The 26,964-nt window shown below is 38.4% G+C and overlaps 1 protein-coding gene and 1 pseudogene across 1 annotated transcript; both read left to right on the top strand.

The window, feature by feature from the left end:
- The first annotated feature begins 10,947 nt into the window (after window positions 1-10,947).
- Window positions 10,948-11,908, top strand: LOC110200777 (olfactory receptor 10Q1-like). Its single transcript, XM_020976179.2, is given in 3 exon segments — window positions 10,948-11,179; window positions 11,182-11,271; window positions 11,274-11,908. Coding segments are annotated over 3 exon segments (957 nt in total).
- Window positions 11,909-13,970: 2,062 nt separating this feature from the next.
- On the top strand, window positions 13,971-17,294 carry LOC110200778 (olfactory receptor 10Q1-like; annotated as a pseudogene).
- Window positions 17,295-26,964: the final 9,670 nt, after the last annotated feature.

Below are 26,964 nucleotides of genomic sequence, written 5' to 3'. Positions count from 1 at the left end.
GAAATTGAACAAGCCATCATTGAACTCCCTAGGAAAAAATCTCTAGGGCTGGATCGATTTACAAGAGAATTCTATCAAACGTTTAAAGAACAATTAATTTCAATATTATGTAGACTACTTGGTAAAATAGGCAAAGAAGGAGCTTACCAAATTCTTTCAATGATACAAATATAGTGCTTATACCTAAATCAGGAAGAGTCAAAACAGAAAAAGAAAATTATAGACCAATTTCCCTAATGAATATAGATGCAAAATTTTTAAATAAAATATTAGCAAAAATATTACAACAACTTATGAGAGTAATACACTATTGCCAGGTGGGATTTATACCAGGAATGCAGGGCTGGTTCAATATTAGGAAAACTATCAGCATAATTGATTACATCAACAAAAAACTAACAGAAACCACATGATTATCTCAATAGATGTAGAAAAAATTTTTGACAAAATACAGCATGCATTTCCATTAAAAAAAAAACCATAGAGCATAGGAATAAATAAAAATTTGTGAAAATGATAAGTAGCATATAACCTTCAGCAAGCATTATATTTAATGGGGATAAGCTAGACGTATTTTCAGTAAGATCAGTGGTGAAACAAGGATGTCTGTTATCACCACTGTTGTTCAGTATGGTACTATAAATGTTAGCTTTAGCAATAAGAGAAGAAAAAGAAATTAAAGGTATTAGAATAGGCAAAGAAGAAACAAATCTATCATGCTTTGCAGATGCTATGATGATATAGAGAATCCTAGAAAATAAAGTGAAAAACTACTTGAAATAATAAATGACTCTAGCAAAGTTGTAGGATATAAAATAAACCCACTTAAATCATCAGTATTTCTATATATTACCAACAAAGTCCAGCAACAAGAGATAGAAAGAGAAATTCCACTTAAAGTTACTGTAGACATTATAAAATATTTAGTAGTCTACCTGCTGAAACAAACCCAAAAACTATATGAACGCAATTACAAAACACTTTTCATACAAATAAAGTCAGATGGAAATAATTAGAAAAACATCAGTTGCTCATGGGTAGGCCAAGCTAACATAATAAAATTGACAATTCTACCTAAATTAATTTACTTACTCAATACCATACCAATCAAACTATTATTTTATTTTATAGAGCTAGAAAAAAATAATAACAAGATTCATCTGGAAGAACAAAAGGTCCAGAATATCAAGGGAACTAATGAAAAGAAATACTAGGCAGGGTATCCTAGCCATACCAGATCTTATATTGTATTATAAAGCAGCAATCATCAAAACTACTTGGTACTGGCTAAGAAATAGAATGGTAGATCAGTGGAATAGGTTAGGTATGTAAGACAAAACAGTCAATGACTATACTAATCTATTATTTGATAAATCCAAAGACTCCAGCTTCTGGAATAAGAAATCACTATTTATCAAAAACTGCTGGGAAAACTGGAAAAGTGTATGGCAGAAACTGGGCATAGACCAACATCTTACACCCTATATCAAGGTAAAATCAAAATGGATATATGATTTAGATATAAAGACTGATACTATATGCAAACTAGAAGAGCAAGGAATAGTTTGCCTTTCATATCTATGGAGAAGGGAAGAATTTATGACCAAACAAAAGATAGAGAACATTATGAAATGCAAAATGAACAACTTTGAGGTACCACATCACACCTATCAGGTTGGCTAACATGACAAAACAGGAAAACGATGATTGTTGGAGAAGACGTGGGAAAATTGGAATGTTAATACATTATTGGTGGAGTTGTGAACTGACCAAACCACTTTGGAGAGCAATTTGGAACTATGCCCAAAGGGCTGTAAAAATGTGTGTACCCTTTGACCCAGCAATAGCACTTCTAGGGCTGTATCCCAAAGAGATCATAAAAATGGGAAAAGGACCTACATGTACAAAAATATTCATAGAAGCTCTGTATGTGGTGGCAAAGAATTGTAAATTGAGGGGATGCCTATCAATTGGAGAATTGATGAACAAGTTGTGGTTTATGAATGTAATGGAATATTATTGTGCTATAAGAAATGATGAGCAAGCAGACTTCAGAAAAACTTGAAAAGACTTGGATGGACTGATGCTGAGTGAAGTGAGCAGAACCAATAGAACATTGTACACAGCAATGCCACATTGTGCAATGACTAACTTTGATAGACTTAGCTCATCTCAGCAATGAAGGATTGAAGACATCTCCAAAAGTCTCATGATGCAAAATGCTATCCACATCTAGAGAAAGAACTGTGGAGTTTGAATGCAAATTGAAGCATACTATTTGCTATTTTTTTTCTTCTGTTTATTTGTTTCTTTTTTCTTGTGGTTACTCCTATTGGTCCTAATTCTTCTTTACAACAAGACTAACGAGAAAATATGTTTAATAGGAATGTATATGTAGAGCCTATATGATATTGCATGTCATCTTAAGGAGGGAGGCAAGGAGGATGGTAAGAAAATTTTAAACTCAAAAGCTTATGGAGGTGAATGCTGAAAACTAAAAATAAATTAATAAAAAAAATATTGACCACAAAAAATACAAATATAAACTACAATAAATGTTTTGATCCAGGCCACGCCTATACAAAAGAAATCCAGAAACCTTCTGAGGTAGCTAGGGGGCACAGCGGATAAAGCACTAGACTAGGAGTTGGGAAGATTTGAGTTCAAATCTAGCCTCAGACACTTACTAATTGTATGACCTTTAGAAATTCATTCAGCTTCTCTTTACCTGGTTTCCTCAACTGTAAAATGATGACACCTGCATCTTGTTGTTGTTGTGAGGGTCATGTGAGATAATATTTGTAAAGCCCTTAGCACAGAGTCTGGTATACAGTAGGCACCTAAAATGTTTGTTTCCATCTCAATCAGCAATTTGTCACAACTAAGCTTCTATTTGGTTCAATTCAAACCCTCATCAAGCTCCTTCAATGTGCCAGAGATTATTTTTAATTAGTAGGCATAGTATAAGGAACATAGGGAGTGAAATTACAGTCTTTTAGAAGAAATCTTGGCAATCATCTAGTTAGTCCCCTTTATATTATAGGAAAAGAAACCAACACCCAGAAAAGGGCTTTCACTTTTTTACATTCCTTACACAATATTAATGGCTAACATTTATATGGTGCTTGCCATGTGCCAGACACTTTATATTTATATCATTTTATCCTCACAATAACCCTGAGAGGTAGGTGCTATTATATCTTCATTTTACAGATAAGGAAACTGAAGTTAAATGACTTGTCCAAGGACATAGAGCTAGTAAGTGTCTAAGCCTAGAGTTGAACTCATGTCTTCCTGACTTCAGACCCAGCACTCTGTCCACTGTAACACCAGTTGCTCCAAACACCAAAGGCTAGAATTGGAGAAGTAGACCATAGAGAAGCTCACCAAGGCCAACATTAGATTGAAAGGGGATTCTAAATGATTGAAAAAAAAACTCAGTCATATTAAAACAGACAGAGACAGGTAACACTCTTTCTGTATTGACCAATTTGAGATAAACTTCATTTTAAACATATAAGTATTTTGAGGTCTGAGACTACAGAAAATTAGATGGTATGCTACCTGAGGTCAAGATCAGCATCTTATTTCATATTTTATTATTTGGACCTTAATTAATGTTTGTTGTATTTGGTGCATTCAGGCAGTATCTGAACCAGGTTGCTTCTATAGCCCAATTCTACTAAAACAGTTAAGTGATTTCCCAGGGTCTCACAAATTGTTCATGGAAGAGCTGGGGATGGAACCCAGGTCTCCTGACTCCCAATTCAGAGCTCTGCCTACTATATCAAAAGTCTGCCATGAATACTGTCTTGGCACGTGCTTATGTCTACATCATTTCCCACTACTGAGATTTTCTGGAACACAGGTTATTTCCAAGATGAAGGCAGAAGAAAAATATTCCCTTCCACTGGCCCCAGACACGAACTTTGATTTTTACCAGCACACCAGAGATGAGAGATGATCTGGTGCTGAACAGGTCTGCTGAACCATTTAGCTTGTCATTGTTTTTCTTAACTCAAAAGAATTTCACCAATTCTCCAGTCAAGTCCAATTAGAGGGAGCTATTGGGAAAACCCTTTACTCCAGGGACCCATTCCACTGAGAGAGATCTCAAACAGTTCTCTAATAAACTGACTGAAACAGACATGACCAGAGTGTATGTGGAAATGCCATGAACCGTCTTTGCTAGGTTTTCTGTTGCTTATCCAATACCCACAACCCAGGCCAAGAAGTCCAAATGGTACCCCCAAGTACTACACCCTCAAAATGTCTACTTTCCAAGATTCTCAAGTATTAAGAGACCCCAAAGACAATACCAATATTCATCTGTATGAGGTTCAACTTGAAAGCAGAGATAAAGAATTTGTCCACTGGCCAAGGTCTCTCCTTTCTAGAGAACTCCATACTTTTCAGCTAACCCAAAGTAAAGAGGAAGGAGAGAGGAGGTGAGTTCTCCAGAAGGACCATCCAGGGAGGATCTCAGAACAAAAGTCAGCCTTCAGATCAGAGCTTTTCCCTAGATGACTGGTGGGGTCAGATTCATGGAAGATGGTAAGGCTATGCCATTTGACTCTTTTCATTGAATTGTCTGGATTGGGATCCCAGGATTTAGCAGTCTAATGAAACAGCAATAATTCTCTAAATGCCTCTTTTTTTGCCAAAGAGGAAAATGAGTCCCAGAGAGAGGAAATTAATTCCCCAAGGTTATAGAGATCATAGGATCATGGGATCATAGATTTAGATATGGCAGGTATGCTAGCTTATATTTTGCTTGATTCTGAGTCCAGAAGAGCAAAGTTCAGGCCTTCCTGTTCCCTTTATCTACCATAGGACAATATATTGTGCTGACTATAAGGTAGCAATATGAAACATATACTTGTGGACCAATTGTTTTTGAGCTCTCAAGTTGACTCAGACTATCTTGAGAAAACTTTATACTAGTTTCATGCATGAGATATTAGACAGACAGAGAGCAAATTGTATGTCAATCTTTACCATCCCCTTCTGTAATTAATCCGCTACATCCTTAGAGTCCACAGTCTCAGCAAACACCATTGAGTCTGCCTGCCTTGAGAGAATGTATATACAAGTCAAAAATCTATAAAAAAAAAATTTTCCCTCAGGACTAGGGTTAGGGCACTCCCATGCCCTTAATTTGCAGAAAATCTACCTCACTTAGGAGGTCCATAAAGCCAGATTTCAGAATCCTCCTCCTAAAAGATTCTTTTAATGAATCCTTGGTCTCTTGGGTGGGTGACCTTACCTATACAGGTATAAATGACAAACTCATCAATACCTTTTGATGCTGTCATTCTTTCCCATATTTTCCCTTTAAAAAGGAACTCCTAATAATACTGGAGACAATCTACCATGTCAGGGGTTCTTAATCCTGAGCCTATAAACTTTTAAAATATATTTTGATAACTGTATAGCAATATAATTTTTCCTTTATAATCCAATGCATTTCCTTTTATGTATTTGAAATTATTACTCAGAGAAAGAATTTATTGAATTCACCAGATTGACTGCCCAATAGGTCCAAGACACAAGAAAGATTTTACATTTTCTCACATTAGCTAGGTGGCTCAGTGGATACAGTACTGGGCCTGGAGTCAGGAAGACCTGAATTCAAATCTTGCCTCAGACACTTACAAGCTGTGTGACCCTGGGCAAGTCACTTAACCTCTGTTTGCCTTAATATACTGGGGAAAGAAATGGCAAACCATTCCAGGATCTTTGCCAAGAAAACCCAAGGACAATATTGTCAAGGGAGTCACAAAGAATCAGACACAACTGAACAGCTTCTCGTATTTGGGTAACACCAGTGAAACTCTCAGGCTGGCCATCTGTTATTAATTTCCTAAGGGGGTTAAGTGATGATAAAAACACAGACACTAGTAGGGAGAAGATAGAATTCCATGATCTATACAATTTCATCATATGAAAGTCACTCTTCTCCTGGAGACTGGGTATATCCATCATACCTAAGTTTCTATACAGCTCCATTCCAACACTCATCAATGTTCCAGAGATCATCTGTTTTGTTTATACTGCTGATTAGTAGGCAGAGCAGAAGGAATATGGGTGGTGAAATTACGGAATTTTAAAAGAAATATTGGAGACCATCTAGTATAGTCCCTCTATATTACAGCCAAGGAAACTGAGGGCCAGAAGAGAGAAATGTTTAGTCTAAGTTCATACAGATCATTAGTAACAGAATTGGAATTACTATCCAACTCTATACTCTTTCCACAAAGAAACAGTTACTTCCCAAAGAAGGAGGGGATTCCTATGGACTGTTTTTCCCTTTTCCTGGAGAAGATAATTGTGTCTGATTAGTGGAAGTAAATGCCTGCCTTTCATTTCTCACATAGTTTTTGAAAGAAAGCCTACTTTACTCTCTTGGCTGAAGTTATTATCTAGTCCATGTCCTTTATTTTCTAGGTTAAGAAAATAAGGGAAACACTTAGCCTAAGGTCATGCAGCTAGTTAATAACAGAATTGGGATTATAACCCGGTTTCCAGTTCAATGCTCTTTCCACAAAGAGACAGAGTGGCCACTCCTTGTGATCAGCTGCAAACAGCACATTGAATTGGGTATAAGGTGACCTAAGTTCAAACCATCACTGCAAAACTAACCAGCTCCGTGGCCTCAGGATAATGACTACACAAATCTGGACCTCATTTTCCTCATCTATGAAGTAAAGTAGCAGAACCCAATGATGTCAACAGTCTTTCCACAGTTCCATAGAATCCGAGAGATAAATGGGTAGGAATTAATGTAGAGATCTTAGCCAACACATGTGTGAGTAGAAATCTTCTCAAAAAGATCTCTCCAAAAAGGTCAGCAAACCTCTGGCATTTGATTTTGGAATGACTCATTTCTAGGAAGTTTTATTTCCAAACTTTTTTTTTTTTGCATTTCCAATATTCGTTCATTCATTAATTATGTTTAGTTGAGGAGTTTAGCTGGGACAAAAGAGCCTCCATCTATGAAACACCGTCTATTAAATCACCAAATGTAAATTGATCATAATAGGAATGCTTGTGCTCCCACACATCAATGGATCCAAGATTTGTGAATATGATTGTTCCTCCTTCAGTCCAAATCATTAGTGACCCATGCCTTCTTATTTTTAATATATATGCATATATATAATTTAATTTTTTAAATTTATTTTGTTTTCAACTTACAGAACAAAACAAGCCTTTCCATTACTCGATATGATAAAATTGATGGTTGCACACGAAACAGTAAATCTACCATGTACAACTTGCTGTTTCATCCAAATAACATACAATGAAGTTATGATGTGAATTTCTTTTTTTCCTTTTTCATTCCATCCCCCCTCACTCGAGAGATGGCTACCATTAGACACAATTCACCAGAGGCAGCTAGATGGCTCAGTGGATAGTGTTCTGGGCCTGGAGTCAGGAAAACCTACATTCAAATCTAGCCTCAGCCACTTACTAACTGTGTGACCCTGGGCAAGTCCTTAAACGCTGCTGACTTTAACCCACTGGAGAAGGAAATGGCGAACCACTCCAGTACTTTTGCCAAACAATGCCCACAGACAATATTGATTGCTGTGGTTCACAGGGTCACAAGAGTTGGACACAACTGAATAAGTTCACCAAACTTAAATTTGTCTCTCTCCAATTTCAGCCTGAAGATCTGAGTTCTATTTCTGGAATAAACTAGAATAAATCAAATCCATCCTCCATGTGCCAGACCTTCAAATACTTGAAGTTTTCTCTCTTGCCCTACTTATGTATGATGCCCTTGTCATTCGCTGTTTGCATCTATCCAGCAATCCCGTACTTGAATCCAATGTGTTGTCACAATCTCAGTTTCTCCTGGGTTTTGGTTCACAACCCAGTTTTGGGAGTCAGGCCCATGTATTCCAGTGGGTGGAGCCTCAAAAAACACTCTGTTTCCCAGTAGGAGGACCTTCCCCATCCATGATCTTCAGATTCTATAGATGGGGAAGGGCAATGAGAATAGACAAGATCACAAGCAGGAAAGCTAGAAGACACATTAGGTTTGATCTAATGAAACTCCATCTTACTGAGGAGATATCTGAATCTTAGGGTTGGGAGCTGGCTTGCCCATTTCACAGAGATGGCAAGTAGCATAGTAGCTACCAACAGCCAAGTTTATAATGCTAGACAAGTGCTTTTAACATGTTTTAAAGGACTTAGGAGAGATGTGGTAACTCTCTTCAAGTATTTAAAGAACTGTTCTTTGAAAAAAGCATTAGATTTATACGGCTTGAGGGCAGAAAAGGACCAATGAGTGGAAATTGGATAAACACGAAATTCATCTCCGTGTAAGCAAAAGCCTTCTCATTATTAATGCCTTGCCAAAGTGGAAGCAGCTAATTCAGAAAGCATTAGGTTCTCTACCATTTAATGGCTTTAAGCAAAGTCTAGAGGATCTCTTTTAGAGACTGTGGCAGATGGGATATTGTTCCAGTATGGATGGGCCTAGAGAGCTCCTGCCTTCTCTTCCTACTCTGAACTTCTATAACATTTTCAGTTTGATGATGGTTATCAGAGCCTTGATGCAAAGATTATACTTATAGGGCAAAGTGACATTATTGGTAATTATTTTTACTAACTGCTTTTTTCCTTTCTTATTTTTTTTTCTTTCCTCCTCCTCTTCCTCTTCCTTCACAAACAGTGATGACCCAAAGTTCTTCTACAGTCATGTGATCTATTTCCATTAGTCTACAATTGTTTCTGTCCTGCAGCAGAGCTTCTGTCAGGTAAGAGCTAATTTCATCTTAGTCTCTAGAACATAATGTTGTACTCCCAAAGGAGGTGATAAGTTTTAAGGAAAAGTAGCATTCTGATTTTTGGTAAATTCTTTGAATGGTGTCTGGAAAAGATTTTTGCCCACTCAAGTTCTTTCATATAAGTCCTAGAAGTAAAAGCTTTTTGTAGTGGATATAGCACAGGGCATAGAGATAGGAGACTTGGGTTTAAATGTGAGTTCCAATACCTATTAGTTAGGTAACCTTGGACAAGGCAATTACATACCTGAATTTTGAATTCATCATCTATAAAAATTAATAGTCTATATAGCAGGCATTTTCATTCATTTTTAACCCATGAGAATCAAGCTAATTTTTTGAATTACCATGGAGCTCAAATAAAGATAAATAAAGTATTCTGAGTCATAAAAAAATTAACATCATGTCAGAACATCAGAGCTGAGATCTTAAAAGGGGTCATTTAGAATATCAAAGGAGACTCCAGATTATTGAATTTAGAAATAAGAACTAGAAAATACCTTCAAACATAGAATGAAGAACATCAGAATTATAAATAACTTTAAAACACAGAATATTACAGTTGTAAGGTACCTCTCATATACAATTAGTTGTCAAATGCTACCATTTCTACCTTTATAACACCTCCAGTGCATTCCCCCTTCTCTCTGGGTGGGTCCAGGAGAGGTGCTCAGGCCTGGCACACATTGTGCCACTGCTGCCCAAACTCTGTGGAACCGGGGCAGCAAGGCAGGTGGGCCAGGAAGTTGAAGAAGCCCTAACTCGAAGAGAGATGGAGGATGGACACTGCAGCCACCAGGAAGCTGGCCTGCCTCACATCATCTGATGTGAGTGAAACTTGGCCCAAGAAGCAGAATTCCTTTATTGCCTTGCATGTGTATAAGGATATATTAAGAAAAGCACCATGGATAAATACTGTAAACTCCAAAAGATTGGGGAAGGATCATTTGGAAAAACCATTCTTGTTAAATCTAGGGAAGATTATAAACAATATATTGAGGAAATTAATTTCTCAAGGATGTCCAGTAAAGGAAAAGAAAAATCAAGGAGAAAAGTTGCAGTGCTGGCAAACATGAAGCATCCAAATATTGTCCCATATAGGGAATCATTTGAAGGTCAGATAAAATTTGCAAAAGAGTACATGAGAACTCATCAACTAAATGATGGTTTCTGTATAATTTAGTTATGACTATAGTTCTGTTACTCTGGGGGAATAATGCAAATCATTGCAATGCCAGTATTATATGGAGCCTGGTGGCCAGGTTGATTCTTTAATACCATCCATATCCCCACTTAGTTCCACACTGACTGAGAACTGTGTTGGTAATCTGTGGAAGGAATAGCATGCTGATGAAAATAAACTATTCACTCAAATTGTTCTTAATCCTTTAAGTCCCATTAAGCATCACCTCTGAGAGAAAGCTCTGAGCCTCTGGAAAAAAGTTGAGAGACCTATCCACTCACTGGTATCCTTACATCTGAAATTATAAGATTTAAATACATCGAGTATTTTCTTGATGGGGTTTAAAACACTGTAGAGATAGTATTAGAAAAATTTAGGCCAGAGATTATAGAATCTGTTGTCTGCATGTCTTAATAAGAGGCTAGATAACCTTGTATTTATAATAAATTTTAGAAAAACTTTTTTTAAAAAAGCTTTTTAAAAAAAAATCATATAGGATAGAAAAAACAAGTAATCAGAAAAAGCAGTCAATGTCAAAAGAATATTAAAGAGCCAGGAATGCCCAACAAAGAAACCTAAAAGAAGAGAATGATTCCACATTTTACATAATCAAAGAAAATCACCATTTTATTTTACTCTGAGCATAATTCTCTTCTACACACACACACACACAGAGCATTAGTATGTACACAGCAGAACACAAAAGAGGATTGCATATGAAAGCACTGATCTCCATTCCACACTTCTTGCTTTTTAAAAAAACAGAATAAATTGAATTTTATTTTCAGAACTTTAAAAATACAGAGAGATATGAAGAAACTTGCCAAAGGCAATCTTTAAAGACCCTTGAATCTCCATATTGCTATGATTCTACCATTGTAAGAATAAAACAGTTTCTTCTTTTCTCTAGGTTATTCAATTACTGGTTATTCAGTTTAACTTTGTACTTCTCTTTACAGATATGAAATGTTTTCTCCCAACACTTTCTATCCTAATCAGTCTGGCCCCACTGAGTCTGTGTTCTGGTTGCTCACCACTTCCCCCAAGATCCAGGCCCTCCTCTTCTGCTTCTTCCTCCTCCTTTACATGATGATCCTCTGCAGTAACACTGCCATCATCTGGGCCACCTACACCCACACCTCACTACATGCACCAATGTACTTCTTCCTGTCCAGCTTGTCCTTTGTGGAGATCTGCTACACACTACGTTGGTACCACCGATGCTCTCCAACATCACTGGGGCTAGGAAACCCATCCCATTGGCTGGTTGTGCTACCCAGATGTTCTTTTTTCCACCCGGGCCAGCACTGACTGTTTCCTACTGGCTGTCATGGCATATGACTGTTATGTGGCCATCTGCCATCCCCTGCAATACACTCTCATCATGACCCCACAGCTGTGTACCCAAATGCTGACTGGTTCCCTAGGCTTGGCTCTCTTCCTTTCACTGCCACTCACATTATTGGTCTTTACCTTGCCCTTCTGTGGACATTTATTGGAGATCAACCATTTCTTCTGTGAGGTACCACCTGTACTCCACCTGGCCTGTGCTGACACTCATGTGCTACGGGTCGTCCTCTATGTGATAAGCATGATTGTATTGACTGCACCCTTCCTTCTCATCTGCATCTCCTATGTCTTCATTACTATCACCATCTTGCGCATCCCCTCAGCTGAGGGGTGCCAGCGAGCCTTCTCCACCTGCTCTTCTCATCTCACTGTGGTCCTGCTACAATATGGCTGCAGCAGCCTGGCCTACTTTAGGCCCCCATCAACCACCGATGCAGATGAGGACTGGCATCTTGCCTTAGTCTACACTTTTGTCACTCCCCTCCTCAACCCCATCATTTATATGTTAAGGAACATGGATGTCAAAAATGCTTTGAAAAAAGCCGTAAGCAAAAAGGCTGCTTCTGGGAATCTGTGAAGGAGGAGGGTAGGAGTCACAATTTGTCCTTCCTTAGTTTCTTCAGCTTCATAGTATGTGCTCAATAAATGTTTGTCCACTGACTGATGGATCAGGTCCATATCACTATTGGAGTTTTTTGAGACTCTACCCCCAGAAGAACAAATGTGGATTAAAATACAAACTTTTCTGTAAACAGAATTATCCCCTTTTAAAGTGACACCCTGTGTTCCCCGTGTATCCCTCACTGTAGCAATTGTCTACTCAGGGAATATAGCATGAAAGGATCATTGAATAAAGCTGATAGGCACCTTAGAGGTTATATATTCCAACCTCCTTTTCTTACAAAGGAGAGCAGAGGCCCAGAGAAGGGAAATGACTTCATTAAGGTCACAGAGCTAGAAAGTGGCAGAGTTGAGTGTGGCCTTCAGGTTCCTTGACTGCATACTGATCAAGCTTGGTATTTGGCCGTGCCCTTCACCCATCCTAGGGCCAAATAAGAGTCTGCCACCATGAAGTCTGCCTCCTGAGGAGGGAGCCAGAAAAATCTGCCCACAGAAAGGAGCCTGCTTCATTAGCACCAGCAACAGTAGCAGCAGCATTAAAGAATATCACACATTGGGACACATACTAACTCTAGAATACTCAACAAATCACTTAACATGCAGTATCTCTCAAAAGGTTTAAGATAATAAGTTATGGCTGATGTATCTATTTACATTAATGGAAAACAACTTCTGACACAGATAAAGTTAACAGTCTGAACTAAAATATAATAATGTTCTAAATAACTAATATTCTTCTAATAAAATTTTCCATTGTCAGGGATATATCTAGTTAGTCTACAGAAAAGTATAAAATGGGAATATTGATTGTAAAACAAGCCAATCATCTATAACATCAGTTTATAGGGATATTGGAGGAGACATACATGTGCACCCAGCAACCCCTCCCATTCCATGATGAAGACATGATATTATAGAATGGACCGCAGATGTGGAGTCAGTGGTTCTCAGTGGAAATTTTCTCTCTATTTTTTTCCCCACGTTAACTAGGACAAATTACTTACACTTTTGATAGTCCATTTTCCCACATTTAAAATGAGGTTGTTGGAATCAGTGATCACTAAGGTCCCTTGCAGTCCTATAGATTGTTACTTCAACTATCTTATCTTTGTGTAGAACCCTACAGTTTTTCAGAGAACTTTTGTTTTCTGCCAGTCTGGTTCTGGATTTCAAGGTAATGATAATTATCTTTGCTATATTAATATTATTATTGTTGTTCTATTGTTTCAGTCATGTCTGACTCTTTGTGACCCAATTTGGGGTCTTCTTGGCAAAGATATTGGAGTGGCTTTGCCCTTTAATTCTCCCGCTCATTTTAAAGATGAGGAAACTGAGGTAGACAGGATTAAGTGACTTGTCCAAGGTCATATAGCTAGTCAGTGTCTGGGGCCAGATTTGAACTTGGGAAGATAAGTCTTCCTGACTTGAGGCCCAGCACTCTATTCACTGTGCCATCTAGCTGTCCACATTAATATTAGTAAATAGGAATAATGTTAACTATTAATAATTATTTTGAAATTCATGGTATGAATTATTAATTACTCTACTAATATTTCAGAACATTGAGTAAACATATATAAAGTACTTCCCAAACCTTAAATCTCTCTGGTTTTGCTATTTAGTTCTTTTTTCTGTCATGTCTGACATTTTATGACCCCTTTGGAGGTTTTCTTGACAAAGATGCTGGAGTGGTTTGCCATTTCCATCTTCAACTCAAAAGTGAGACAAACAGGGTGAAGTGACTTGCCCAGAGTCACACAACTAATGACTGAAGTAGGATTTGAACTGAGGCCTTCCTGTCTCCAGCCCAGCACTCTATTGACTGCACCATCTGGGTGCCCAAATCTTTCTCTAAATACTAGCAACTGTCAGGTAATAAGTTGTTTCAAATTTTATAGCAATGGTTTCAGAACACAAAGAAGTGACTTCACAGAAGATTTAGAAGGGCTGGCCATAGATTCACAACACTAAGCTTAGAGAAGAGTAGTGATACTTTGGGTTGCCTGCTGAGGGAGCCCATGAAATGGCTGAGATCCAAGAATGGAGTCAAGAGGCGGTATCTGGTAAGTGGTATTATTCTGCCAAGCACCATACAAAGAGCATCCTTTGTGATTGCTTCTGGACAGGGACATGCAAATGGCACCAATCAACTCAAGTCATGAAGCATGGGAGGACAGAGAAGTGCTGTAAGTCTATAGATGGAAAGAGGCCTCAGGCCCTCCCACCTCCACTCATCATAAAGCCCATAAATCCAGGCCTGTCTTCTAAATCTCTCAGCAGATCCAGTTTGAACGAGTCACTGGAAAGTTCTTTGATTTGCGGAAGCCATTCTCTTGAGAGTGTTCAAAGAGGACTCTCATAAGAAGAGAGTACCTGACATGAGTGGATTGTTCATGGAAACATCTGGGATTAATCTTGTTGCTTTTGAATATTCTTGGGAGATACCCTATATCCCCTCTGGTTCCTTCCACTGTCACATCTGCAAATTGTTGGTTCTTTAAGGCCCTAGAGGAGTGTAGAACCTCTTTCTCCACCTTCACCTGTATGAGGGCCTTCCAGGGAGCAGAGACAAGGAGCCCACAAACCAGATAGGGTTCTTCCTTTTGAAGAGATCTTATCTACTTTGAAGGTCATGGAACACCATTTCATTTAACCCAAAATGAAGAGGAAGGAGAGAGGAAGGAAACTTTCCAGCGATTGGGGGTGGGAGAGGCTGTGCAAGGAGCATCTCTTCTCCATGTAGATGGTAGATTCAAAATAGGAAAATGGCAAGAGGATGTCATTTCACTTTTCATTTTGTTGTCTGCCTTGAAACCTTAGGTCTGAGAGCTAGAAAGGATATTAGAGATAATCTATTAAACCTCCTCATTTTACAAGAAAAGAAATCCATTTAGTCAAAGAAAATGATGTTCCGCAAGTTCACAGAAGGCATATTTCACTAAGACAATATACTAAAATCTGGGAGGGAGCTTAGAAAGCAACTAATTGAAGATCTTCCTTTGACAGGAAAAGGAGGCAGAGCATTTAAATGGCTTTCAGAAAGTCACACAGTGGGCACAGGGAAAACTTGGGCTTCTAACCTACTTCCTGTTGCAATACATCACAATTGTTTTATGTGTATTAAACTTCTTTCACAAGTGCACAAAAATCGAGTGTGTGCCAGGTGAGTGATGCAAAGGAAAGGAACTTGCAATGAAAGTCAGGAGAACAAGGCTCTGTTCCCAGCACCACTGCCAATTCTCTGGGGGATTGGGGGCAAGTCACTTGACTCCCCTTGATCAAAGATTCCTCTTCTGTTAAGAGGAGTTTGAGCTCAGTGATCAATAAGGTCCCCTTATAGTACTGACATTTTGTGCTCCATATTTAAAGGTCCCTCTGGGTTGAAAGATTCTGTTTTATCTTATAAGTCAGGGAATCTAAAACCTTTCTAATCCCTGTACTCTATCTAAAAGTCCAGGGATATGCTGGAGTGAGCTCAAACATCTGAATATCAGATTTTTGGTATGAGCATTGATCCCTCAGAAATTCACCGTGGCAATTGCTTCAATGTCTGGGGTGTTCTCATTCTGGAAGATACCTCTTTCTCTCCGGTCCCCTTCTCTCATTAGGGAGTTCTTCCCAATGCCTTTATTTGGGGAAGGGGCCCATGCCAGCCAACTTTCATTCCCTTCCCAGCTCTACTTCTGACTCTTTGGACTTCACCACCATGTCCTCATGTGGGAACCTTCCTTCTATACTCACTAGCCAACTTTTCAACTCCCTTTTATGTCTTCTCTTCCCCATTAGAATGTAATCTCCTTCAGGGTAGAGACTCTTTCATTATACTTGTATTTGCATCCCAAGCACTTAATACAGTACCTAGCACATAGTAAGCATTTAATAAATGCTTATTACTGAGTTGAAAATGTCATTAGTGGGAAGTCACCTCTATATGCCTCAAACTGCTCCCCAGAACTTATCTGCTAAATCATAGATGGGTGAGATTTAATTTGTTAAAAGTAACTCTCACAACAGGAATTCCCTCAGCTGAGGAAATTACAGATCATCTGTGGGTTTACCCATCAGAAGGGCAAGAGAGAGAAGGTATGAAGAGTACACTTACAGGGAAACATCATAGAGTGTATTTCCCTTGTAAGGTTTCTCATAGGATGAAAAAGAGGGGTACAGATCATAAGAGAAGATGGATAAAGGGAATTTGGTTGAGTCTATGTGACATTGGCACATATGTATTCTTCAGCACTTTAAAGACTGGTGGTTTTTGTCCCTTTGGGTTCTATTAAGTTAAATTGGAACCCCTTTATACCTTAGATTTGCTGTGGCTGAAAAGTCCATCAATGGGTTATGAACCACTGTACAATTACTCATAAAGCAATAAGCATATGATCTAACACAGAGTCTGTCCTCAAAGCCTTTCTACCATGTTGAGATCCTTCAGAGTTTGTCCTTCACTGGCATAGTCTTTAAGAAGTCCAGTCCATCTCCACGATATTGTGAGGCATTGGTGGATGACACAAGCAAAGTCCTAATCCATCAACTAACAATACTGCCACCCCTGAGCTTGTGAGCACTCACAGTTCTCACCACACACTTGTGTATTTCTTCCTATCCAAACTGTTCTTACCTGAGATCTGTTATGCCACAATCATAGTACCTTTAATGCTTTCTGACATCTTTGGCCCCCAGAATGCCATCCCAATTGGCTGGCAATAAGACCAAAATATTCTTTTTTGTCACACTTGATCACACTGATGGTTTTCTATTGGTTATTATGACATATGATCTCTATGTGGCCATTTGTCACCCTCTCCATTAGACCCTTGTTGTGATAAAGCAGTTCAAATGGTGCTCAGATGGTGATTGACTCCCTAGGCCTGGCTTCTTTTTTGCCCTTTTGCTCACTGCATTGATTTGCACTCTGTCTTTCTGTAGACACCACCTGGAGATCAACCATTTCCTCTGTGATGCCCCATGTCTCCTATATCTGACCTGTCAGAATACTCTTGTGTACCAGGTTGTCTTATTTGTAAATGGTACTCTGGTAATGATTATCCCTTTCCTGATTATCTGTGTTTCATACATTTTCATCACTAACACCATTCTCCACATATTCTCAATTGAGGAGCACAGACATGGCTTTTCATCTTGTTCCTCACTGTAATATTGATGTGTTAGTCTATTCTATATGTATTCCCAGCCTAGTATATCAGAGGATGAAAAATGAGAGCTTGTCTTGGTCTTCACCTCTATTACACTACTTCTTAATTCCCCTCATTTACACTTTATGAAATAAGGATGTCAAAGATACTATGAAAAAAGCCATGAGTGGCAAAGTCATTTCTTAAAGTCTCTGAAGGTGTGACGTAGAATCCTTATGGCTGCTAAGACAATGGAACCATTTATTTAACATAATTCTAATATATAGTTTCCCATTCTTTTGATCTTTTTTCTGAAATACAGCATGCATAAAACCTTAGTTTATTATGAAACTAGTCCAGGAGACCAACAAAGATGGTAAAGTACAAGGAAGCAGTACAGCCCTGTTATCTCTCAAAACTACTAAAATAAATATCAGTCAAAGAAGAATACCAGATGGAATAATGATCAGAAAATTTAGTAAGGAACTATAATGAGACATTTTATCAGGCTAGAGAGAGAGTCAGAGGTTGGGAGGCCCAGGGAAGGAGATCCAACCTGGAACGACCAGGCACAGGGACTGGTATGAGTCCTGTGTCTATATACCAGGAGGGAGTTGCATCACAGATCCACTATGCACTAAAACTGGTACCTCTGTATATGGAATGAATAGAAACTGGATCAACCCAGTAATTATATTGCTCAGACTCTGAAATGTAGTTAAACAACCAGTGCAGACTAAGATTGAACCCTGTGGCTGTGGACTTAGGAAGGAAGTAATATCTCAAATCTAGCATGGATTTTATCTAAAGCTGTCAATCAAGGATTTGACCTAAAGTTGTCTATCAAGGCATGAAGTGATGGGTAAGGAGGAGCCTTTAAGACATAAAAAGTGATATTTTAAATTTAATGAATACTCATTAAGAGGAAAGAATTAGAAAACAAATGAGAGTCTTTGAGGTATACCAGGATACAAAACTCAACTCAAGCAACATGCTTCTTGAAAATTTAAATGGATGTAAATGAAGTTAATGACAATATGAGGTAAAAATAAATATCAAATGAAGCCAAAAGAATGAAAAACTTTTTTAAAAAATTAGTATTTCATTTTTAAAAGCCAAACTGGAAAATAGGTCAAGGAGAAAAATTATAAAAAGCGTAGAGGCACTAAAACCATGTGATTATCTCAAAGGATACACAAAAAGCTCCTAAAGGAGTATAACACTTATTTAGGCTAAAAAAAAAAAACAGACAATATAGACATACAGATATCTCTTATAATATAAGTGCATATCTGGAAGTAACCAAGATTCAAGGGTATTCACCCTGCCTACAATGGGAAAGGCAATAATCGTCCTCTCCCCTTCTGGGACAAATAAAAATTATTTCATCTATTGTAATGATGCATCATATGCAATGGAAATATACTAGAAGCATTCCCAATAAATACAAGTGTAAAGCAAAGATGATCCTTCTCACATCTATGATTTGATATAATTTTAGAAATGCCAACAATATCTATCACAAAAGTAAAAAATAAAAGGTATGAAAATAGGCAAAAATGAGACAAAACTACATTAATTTGTTGATGACAAAATGATTTACCTTAAAAATTTTAGGTAATCAGCAACAAAAAATGAACCTTAAATGAGAAAAATAGCAGCTTCAGTAAATCCACAGGCTACAAAAAAGAAATCCTCAAAAATCAACAGTATTTCTATTTAATAGCAATAAAATCCAAAAGGAAATAACATAAAGGGAAATATCATTCAAAATAATAATGAAAAATATATATAAGAATGTGAAGGAAGCAATACTTCCAGTTGTTAAACTATGTGATTAAGCAGCACTTTTCAAAACCATTTTATATTGGTTCAAAAAATAGAAAACTAGATCATAGGAACATATTAGACATGGGGGAATATGAATAAGGGAAATCAATAATCCAGTGTTCAGTAAATCCTAAAACACAAATTAGGCAAGAATTGCCTTTTTAATAATAATTCCCAAGAAAATAGGAAAACAACCTGGCAGAAATTAGGCAACGAACATCAGGGAAGACTTACAGGCTCTATGTGTGTAACTCAAGTTAAATCATTTAACTTCTTTATGCCTTAGTTTTCTCACCCATAAAGTGGGGCTAATAATACCACTTAGCTGACAGGGTTTTTGTGAGGATAAATAAGTTAACATATGTAAAGTCCATTCTGAACTTTAAAAGCTCGTTATTGCAGCTGTCACTATATTCTAGCATAAGTTCAAAAAGTATATGTCATCTGAATGTTAAAGATGATGCCATAAAAAACATCAGAAGAGAAGCATATCATATGTCTTTCACAGCTATGGATAGAATATGAATTCTTAACAAAAAAAAGAATAGGAATGATTACAATAGACAAAATAATTTTTATTTGTCCCAGAAGGGAGAGGATCATCATTGCCTTTCCCATTGTAGGCAGGGTAAATACCCTTGAATCTTGGTTACTTCCACTTATTCAGATACCAATGAAACTCTCTTCTGGGATAGAGAGGTTTTGATAGGCCTTTTGATGAAGTGAGAATGAGCTGGTGATTATAATGATATTGCTTAATGTATCTGCTGTGTTAAATATTTGCATCTCAGCACAGAAAACTTGTAGAACCTGTGACTGATGTATTTTTCAGCACTAAGTATAAGCAGGTAGGTGGCACAGTGGACAGAGCTCTGGGCCTATAATCAGGAAGGTTTGAATTCAAGTCACTTAGCTTCTCTTTTCCTCAGTTATCTCAAATGGGGATAATAATAGCACCCACTTCCCAGAGTTGTAAAGATCAAATGAGATAATATTGATAAAAAAGCCTGGTATATAGTAGGCACTTTATATAAATGCTCATTCCCTTTCCCTCATGAAATAGATTAGAGGATCTAGAACTGGAAGAAACCCTAAAGATTATCCAGTCCAATGTATCCATTTCATAGATGAGGAAACTGAGGCATGAAGTTTTTGGTGATCCCTCCTCCACTTTGGATGGACACCTCCCCTTTGAGGTTTTTAGAGAAAAAAATTCAACTAGCACAAAGTCAAGGTGAAGGAGTCATGATTCCTGTAACAACAATCTAGAAGTGGTAGTGAACCACAAACTGGAAGATGAATATTGTGGCCAAAAAACTGATCACAATCCTAGGCCACCTTAAGAAAGACAGAACACCCTCTCAAAATGAGGGAGGTGAGAGTATTTCTGAATTCTGTTCTGGTGAGAAGACATCAAGAGGATTCCATTCACTTCTGAGCACCACATTTCAGGAAGGACATTGAAAACTGGAAACGGCCCAGAGGAGAACATCCCAGAGGAACCCAAAGACCATGTCAGAGAAATATCAGCTGGAGGAACTTGAAGCTGACATCTTAGAGAGAGGAAAGGCATGACTGCTATCTTCAGTTACTTGAAGGATGGTTACATGGAAGGTGGATTAGACTTTTTTATTGGTCCCAGAAGAAAGAACAAGGAGAAATGGGTAACACACATTTAAGCTGTGTGTAAGAGAAAAATGCCAAATGTGGCTGACTGACAAATTGGAGATCTCCAGAAATGGAATGGACTGTGAGGAAGTTCTCTTCTGTCTATAAAATCGCTACCGCTTATACACTTCTTTGAGGTTTGCAAAGAGCTTTACAAATATGATTACATTTTATCCTCACAATAATCCTTGGTCTAGAGCTAAGTGCTATTATTATCCCCATTTTACAGATGTGGAACCTGAAGAAAACAGAGGTTAAGTTACTTGTCCAGGGCCACATAGCTAGTAAACATCTGAGAGGGAGTTTTTAATTCAGACCTCCCTGACTCCAAGGCCAGTCAAAGCAACTAGGAGGACAGAGTACCAAAGACTTGAGTTTGAGCCCATCTCAGACACTTACTAGCTGTATGACCCTGGACAAGTAATTTGACCTCTCTTTGCCTCAGTTTCTTCATTGGAAAATGGGGATAATAATAGCACCTACCCAGAGTTATTGTGAAGATCAAATGACTTAATATTTGTAAAACCTTAAGGACCATATAAAAGTTAATTAGTATAAACACACATATGTATATGTGTATATATATATATATATATGTATATACATACATGTATATATGTGTATATGTCACAGATGTCTATATGTATTGACCAGTGTGACCTAATCTTCATTATTAATACACACACAATTTTAAAAGTTTTGAACAGCTAATATATAAACAGGATTTGAGCATTGTTTCATCTTTGCTTACTCAGGGTTAAAACACCATTTGTTGCACTGAAAATGGCCAAAGGGGATGCCTATACCATATATCCACTCCATTCCAATTCCTCCCAAATAGCAGAGGATTACATTGCTTGTTAGTGGCAAAGCTGGGACTCTGACCCAGGTCTCCTCATTCCCAGTCCAGGACTCTGTGCATTATATCACAGACCTTTCAAGAATCTTGAATTGTTTTAAACTGGTCTTCTCCATTTCTCGCTGCTAAGATTTATTGGCATGTGGTCTAAGTCCGTGATCATGGGAGAACAAGAGGTCTATTTTCTCCTACTGGTCCCCAGGTACCAGCTCTGATCTCCACTTAGCACACCCCTGAGTATTTAGCTGCCCATTGAGCTTTCCTTTGTCATACTCAGCTTAGACATTTTTCTATCTTTAGTCAGATCCAGTTAGAGGGAGCTGCTAGAAAAATCTCCATGCTCCAGGGAGCCACTCCACTGAGAGAGAGAGAGAGAGAGAGAGAGAGAGAGAGAGAGAGAGAGAGAGAGCTCAGGCAGGACAGTAATAAGCTGGCTGAAGCAGGAATGACTAGGCTACAAGCAGAGGTAACAGGAATTGTCCTTGCTGATCTTATGAGGCTGGGGAGACACCAGGCTTTCTGATCTAGGAAGCCCCTGGGGTACCTTCGACCACACCCCCAAGGTTTCTTCTCTTGAAGACACTCAGGCAGTAAAAGGGGCCACAGCCTTTCCCCTTCTTCAGTTACATGAGGTCCAACCAGAAAGCAGAGGCAGGAAGCCCACCCACCAACCAGGGCCTTCATTCTAGGACACCATGTGCCATTTGAAAGTCATAGACCCCCATCCTATTAAAACCAAGCAGATGAAGAGGGAGAGAAAAACTAAGCCCAGGAGAAACTCAGAACAAAGGCGGCTGGTGGAGCAGAGTTCTCCTCAGATGGCTAATGGAGTCTGAAGCACTGGAAGGTAGCCATTTCATTTATTCATTTTCATTTAGTTCTAAGGCTTCAGACCTTAGAAACAATTTCTAGTCTAATACTTTGTATTTTACAGAAGAAATTACCTAGTCATTCTCACACAAGCCACAGAATCATAGTTTCAGAACCAAAAGGTACATTAGAGATAATTTAGTCCATGACCTTCATTTTACAGATAAGGAAACTGAGGCTAGAGAAGTTAAGTGACTTGCCCATGGTCATAGAATTGCCTAATTACTGAGCTAGTCCCTTTTTTTTTTTAATAAATACTGATGTGTATTTTACTTTACATTCATTTTTAATATATCTTTTATGCCTCCTTTACTCAATAAGCCATCATCCCATGGAAGAACATTTTAAAAGATGGAGGTAGGGAGCAGATTGAGGTTAGCAAAACTAACATATAAAGCAAGTCTAATAGCATGTGCATAATGCTCCACCCTTATGGTCCCCTCACCACCCTCTTCAAGAAAAGAAAGAATATGAATGTTTTCATCTTTTTTGGGGGGAAGGTTACTTGACCTACCTTCTCATCTGTGTGTTACTCTTATCTTAACAAGTACGCAACAATGTGCAGGTGAGTGACTTAGAGGAAAGAGTCCTGAACTGGGAATCAGAACACTTGGGTTCTAATTCTGGTCCTGCTGCTAATCTACTATATGACCTCTGGCAAGCCATTGTTCTTATCTAGATCTGAATTTCTCCACTTGTGAAAGTAAGGGATTGTATTCAATCTCTAAAGTACAGTGCAGTGTGATTCAGTATAAGATGTAATTGATTTGGAATCCCACCTCTGCCACTTACTACATATGTGACCATGGATGAATTAGTTAGTCTCTCTAGACTTCAGTTTCCTCATGTGTAAAATCAGGGGAATGAATTAGATGATGGATAAAGTTGACTTACAGCTCTAAAGCTACAGTTCTGTGATCCCTTCCATCTCCAAAATCCTGTGTTCTCTGTTTCAAGGTTCAAACTAGCTCTGACATTCCCTGCCTCCAATTCCTTAAAGGCATGGTACACATCTTCCCCTTCTCTAAATTCCCTAGTTTCTAGATAAGTAGAGAATGTTCATTAAAAGCTGGGTGTTCAACTGATTGAGAGTTCTTAGATTAGCCTACGTAGGCTGCCTTGAGAGAACACCAAGCCACGGTCCTGACTCTAGTCATTCTTTTCCTCATATACTAGACAAAATGGGAGCAATGTATCTCCAAGTCCTGCCTATAAAATTCTTGGTTAATCAGGTTCACAGCCCCAGCAAATGTCTTTCAGTCTAGCTTTCTTGGGAGAGAGAACAGTCCAGCTTTTGTTCTGGAAAGAGTTGAGGCTGCCTTCCTCAGGGCATGTTCCAAATTCACAGAAACTAGGAGCCTAGGGTCCATCACCTAAAAGTTCCTTTGATATTTTAATGGGTCCTTGATCTCTTGGCTAGAGGACCACACCTGTACAGGTGTAGATTGCCACCCATTCAAATATCCTTGTTCTTGCTCTGCTCAAACCCTCCACAGTGGAGATGCCCAATGCCTAGGGAACTATCTCCAAGCTTTCTAACATTCTACCTGTACCACTGGCACACTCAGGTTGACCATCTGTTACCTCTCACTAAGCCCCAAAAGATTTCCTTGCTATGAAAATTATAGACCCTAATAAAAATCTCTATGATCTCATAGAATTTTCATTTCAATCACTAGATCTCTGGACACAAGATGTCTTTGCCACACCTAAGGTTCTATTCACTTCAGTTCAAACAGTCATCATGTACCTGCTATGCGCCTGGCTGTATTTTTTCCCCTTATAATTGTTGATTTTTAAGGCAGAACAAAAGGAATATGGGTCATGAAATAGGAAGATTTAGAAAAGATCTTGGGAATCATCTGGTCCATATTCCTCATTTTTTAGTCAAGGAAACTGAGTTCAAGAGGGAGCATGTAACTTGCCTAAGGTTACACACACACACGCACACACACACAAGTTGGTAGTAAACTAGACTAACTATAGTTAGTACTAAACTTCCTATCTCAATTCTCTTTCCAGACTAGCACAGCTGACTTTCAATAAAGTGGATAAGTTCTGTGGCATATCAGTTCCCTTTATGATGAATATAGCTCTGTCTCCTCAAAGGAAGTGAGTGAGGGTCCATAGTATAGTGGTTATGAACATGGGCTCTTGGATCAGGTGATCTGGGCTCAAATTTCACCAGTGAAACTTAAAACCTATGTCAACTGGGAAAAGTCATTCAACCTCCTTGGGTCTCAGTCTTCCCACCATAGAATGGGAGGGTTGATCTATATGACTGACTTCTGAGGTCCTTTCCAGTTCTAAGTCAATGAATGTTTCATTTCTCAGGTGGTCTATGGAGGGGAGCCAGGTTTTGTTTTATTTTTTCTTTCTCCTGAAAGGAACGTAAAGTCTGTTCTAACATACAGACCACTAGACCCGAAGTTTGGAGAATGGACTTGAAGGTCATATTCATAAGTGTGTCTGATGAAGGGTCACAAAGATTCCACTTAAAGATCTCCAGTGATGGAGAAATCCTAACTTCTGGATGCAACCTATGCCAAACTGAAGGATATTCTAATTATTAGGAAGTCTTTTTTTTTCCTTTCTACAAGCTGAAACCCACTTCTCTGCTGATCCTCCCACCCCAACAATCACCTCCCCACTGTTTCATTCTGCCTTGAGGAAGCAAGACCACACCTAATTAGGATAAAAGCATTGCTCTAGAGTCAGAGAATCTGAGTTCAAATTCTGCATCTGACACTTGTGACTTTGGGTAAATCACTTCATCTTCTAAGACTTCAGTTTCTTCAAATGTAAATAAAATAAGGTTGGGAGGGGAAGAGAAGGAAACTAGATGGCCTCTGAGGTCCTTCCCGGCACTAAGTCTATGATCCTACGTTGATGATAATTCTCCCAACATGTCTGCCTTCGAAATACTTGAAGAAAGGAATCATGTCCCTTTCTCCCTCCTCGAACGTCGCCAGAAACCAGGCATTTTACAAATTGAATGTTAATGTGAGCAGTTGTTAGTGTTTGTTATTTTTTCTTGGCTGTTAATTCACAATCTCCTTCTCAAACAGTGGCCTCTACAGAGACAGCTAAATAGTGCACTAGACACAAAACCAAGCCTGGAGTCAGGAAGACCTGAATTCAAACCCAGTCTCAGAGATTTACCAGCTATCTGACCCTGGGTGAGTCACTGAACCTCAGCTTCCTCAAATGTAAAATGGGAATAATAACAGCACCTACCTCGCAGGGTTCTTGTGAGGATCAAATGAATATTGTAAAATGCTTAACACAGTGCCTGGCACATAGTAGGTGCTCAATAAATACTAATTCCCTCTCTCTTCTTTGCTCCTGCATCTACAAATTGTTTACTGAGTGAGGTCTCATTGAAAAGTGACCTACTACGTTGCCGGTTAGGAAAGTAATTGTGGTATCATCATTAGCACATAGTAGGTGCTTCATAAAGTTTTATTGAATGATTGATTCATAGATTGAAGAGTAAGTATATTCTGGGATCACAGAAATTAGAGCCAGAATTAGAGCTACATCATTAGACATCAACTAGTCCAATACGCTTTTTTTAAATCCAGAAACAGAGTCCTAGGAGAGAAGTGTTATACCCAGTGTCATGTAGTTAGTGACAGCACAACAGTCCAAAGACATGACCATTTGGGGTTTGTTTGCTTTGTTTTGTTTTTACTCCCAGTCAAGAACTTTTAAAAAGACTTAAAACGTGACTTAAGAAAGGCATCACAGTTGTCTTCTAGTATTCAAAATGTTATCATGTGCAAAAGGATTTGAATTATTCTACTTGGCCCCCGAGAACGTTTAAACCTAAGAATAAAGAGAAGTCACAGAGAAATTGAACTCAACTCCATAGAAATAAAAACTTCCAACCAATCAGAGCTATCCCAAAACAGAAGGAACTACAGTCTCAGGAATGTGTCTGCAGCCATTGGAGATTCTCAAGCTGGCCACCATTATGAAGGAGGTTTTTAGTAAGTTATAAACAAGACTAGATGGCTTCTGGTACCATTCTAACTCTTTGATCCTATTAATTTTTTAGTTCAACAAGAGCCTCCAGGAACAACTGAAATAACATGAAATGGTGGCATGGTGATCATTGGTTGTACTTACAACTCTACTTTCTCCTCACTTCCTTCCTCTCCCACTTCTGCTTTGCTCTCTTCTTTCTCCTCTCTTCTTCTTCCCTTTCTCCTCCATCTCCTTTTCCTGCTGTTTCTCCATTGATGACCTTGAGGAATTATAGGAAGTCAACTTTGTAAATCATAAGCATTATGTGAATATGAGCCATTATAATTATAAGGTCCTGAAAATTAGATCTCTGGGTTTTATGATAATTACTTGTTTTTATTATAATGACTCCATGAATAATTATTACCAGAATAATTTACATTTATAGGATATTTGGAAGTTACAGAGCAATTTATGTCAATTTCCTGGATTGATTCTTGTAGCAACACTTGTAAGCAGGTATTATTTTCCTCATTTTACCAATCAAGACATTGAGATGAGACCTTACCTAAGGTCACCTAGTGATAGAGCTGGGCCTGTAACCCAGGCCATTCAACTCTGTATACACAACTCTTTACATCCCACTATGCTGGTAAAAAAAGTGAAGGACTAATGGGAAAA

The sequence above is a fragment of the Phascolarctos cinereus genome, unplaced genomic scaffold (genome assembly GCF_003287225.1).
Source record: "Phascolarctos cinereus isolate Bilbo 61053 unplaced genomic scaffold, phaCin_HiC Scaffold_9;HRSCAF=440, whole genome shotgun sequence".
NCBI classification, from domain to species: Eukaryota; Metazoa; Chordata; class Mammalia; order Diprotodontia; family Phascolarctidae; genus Phascolarctos; species Phascolarctos cinereus.
Note: the sequence above shows the minus strand (reverse complement) of the source record. Positions and strands in the feature narration are given on the sequence as shown.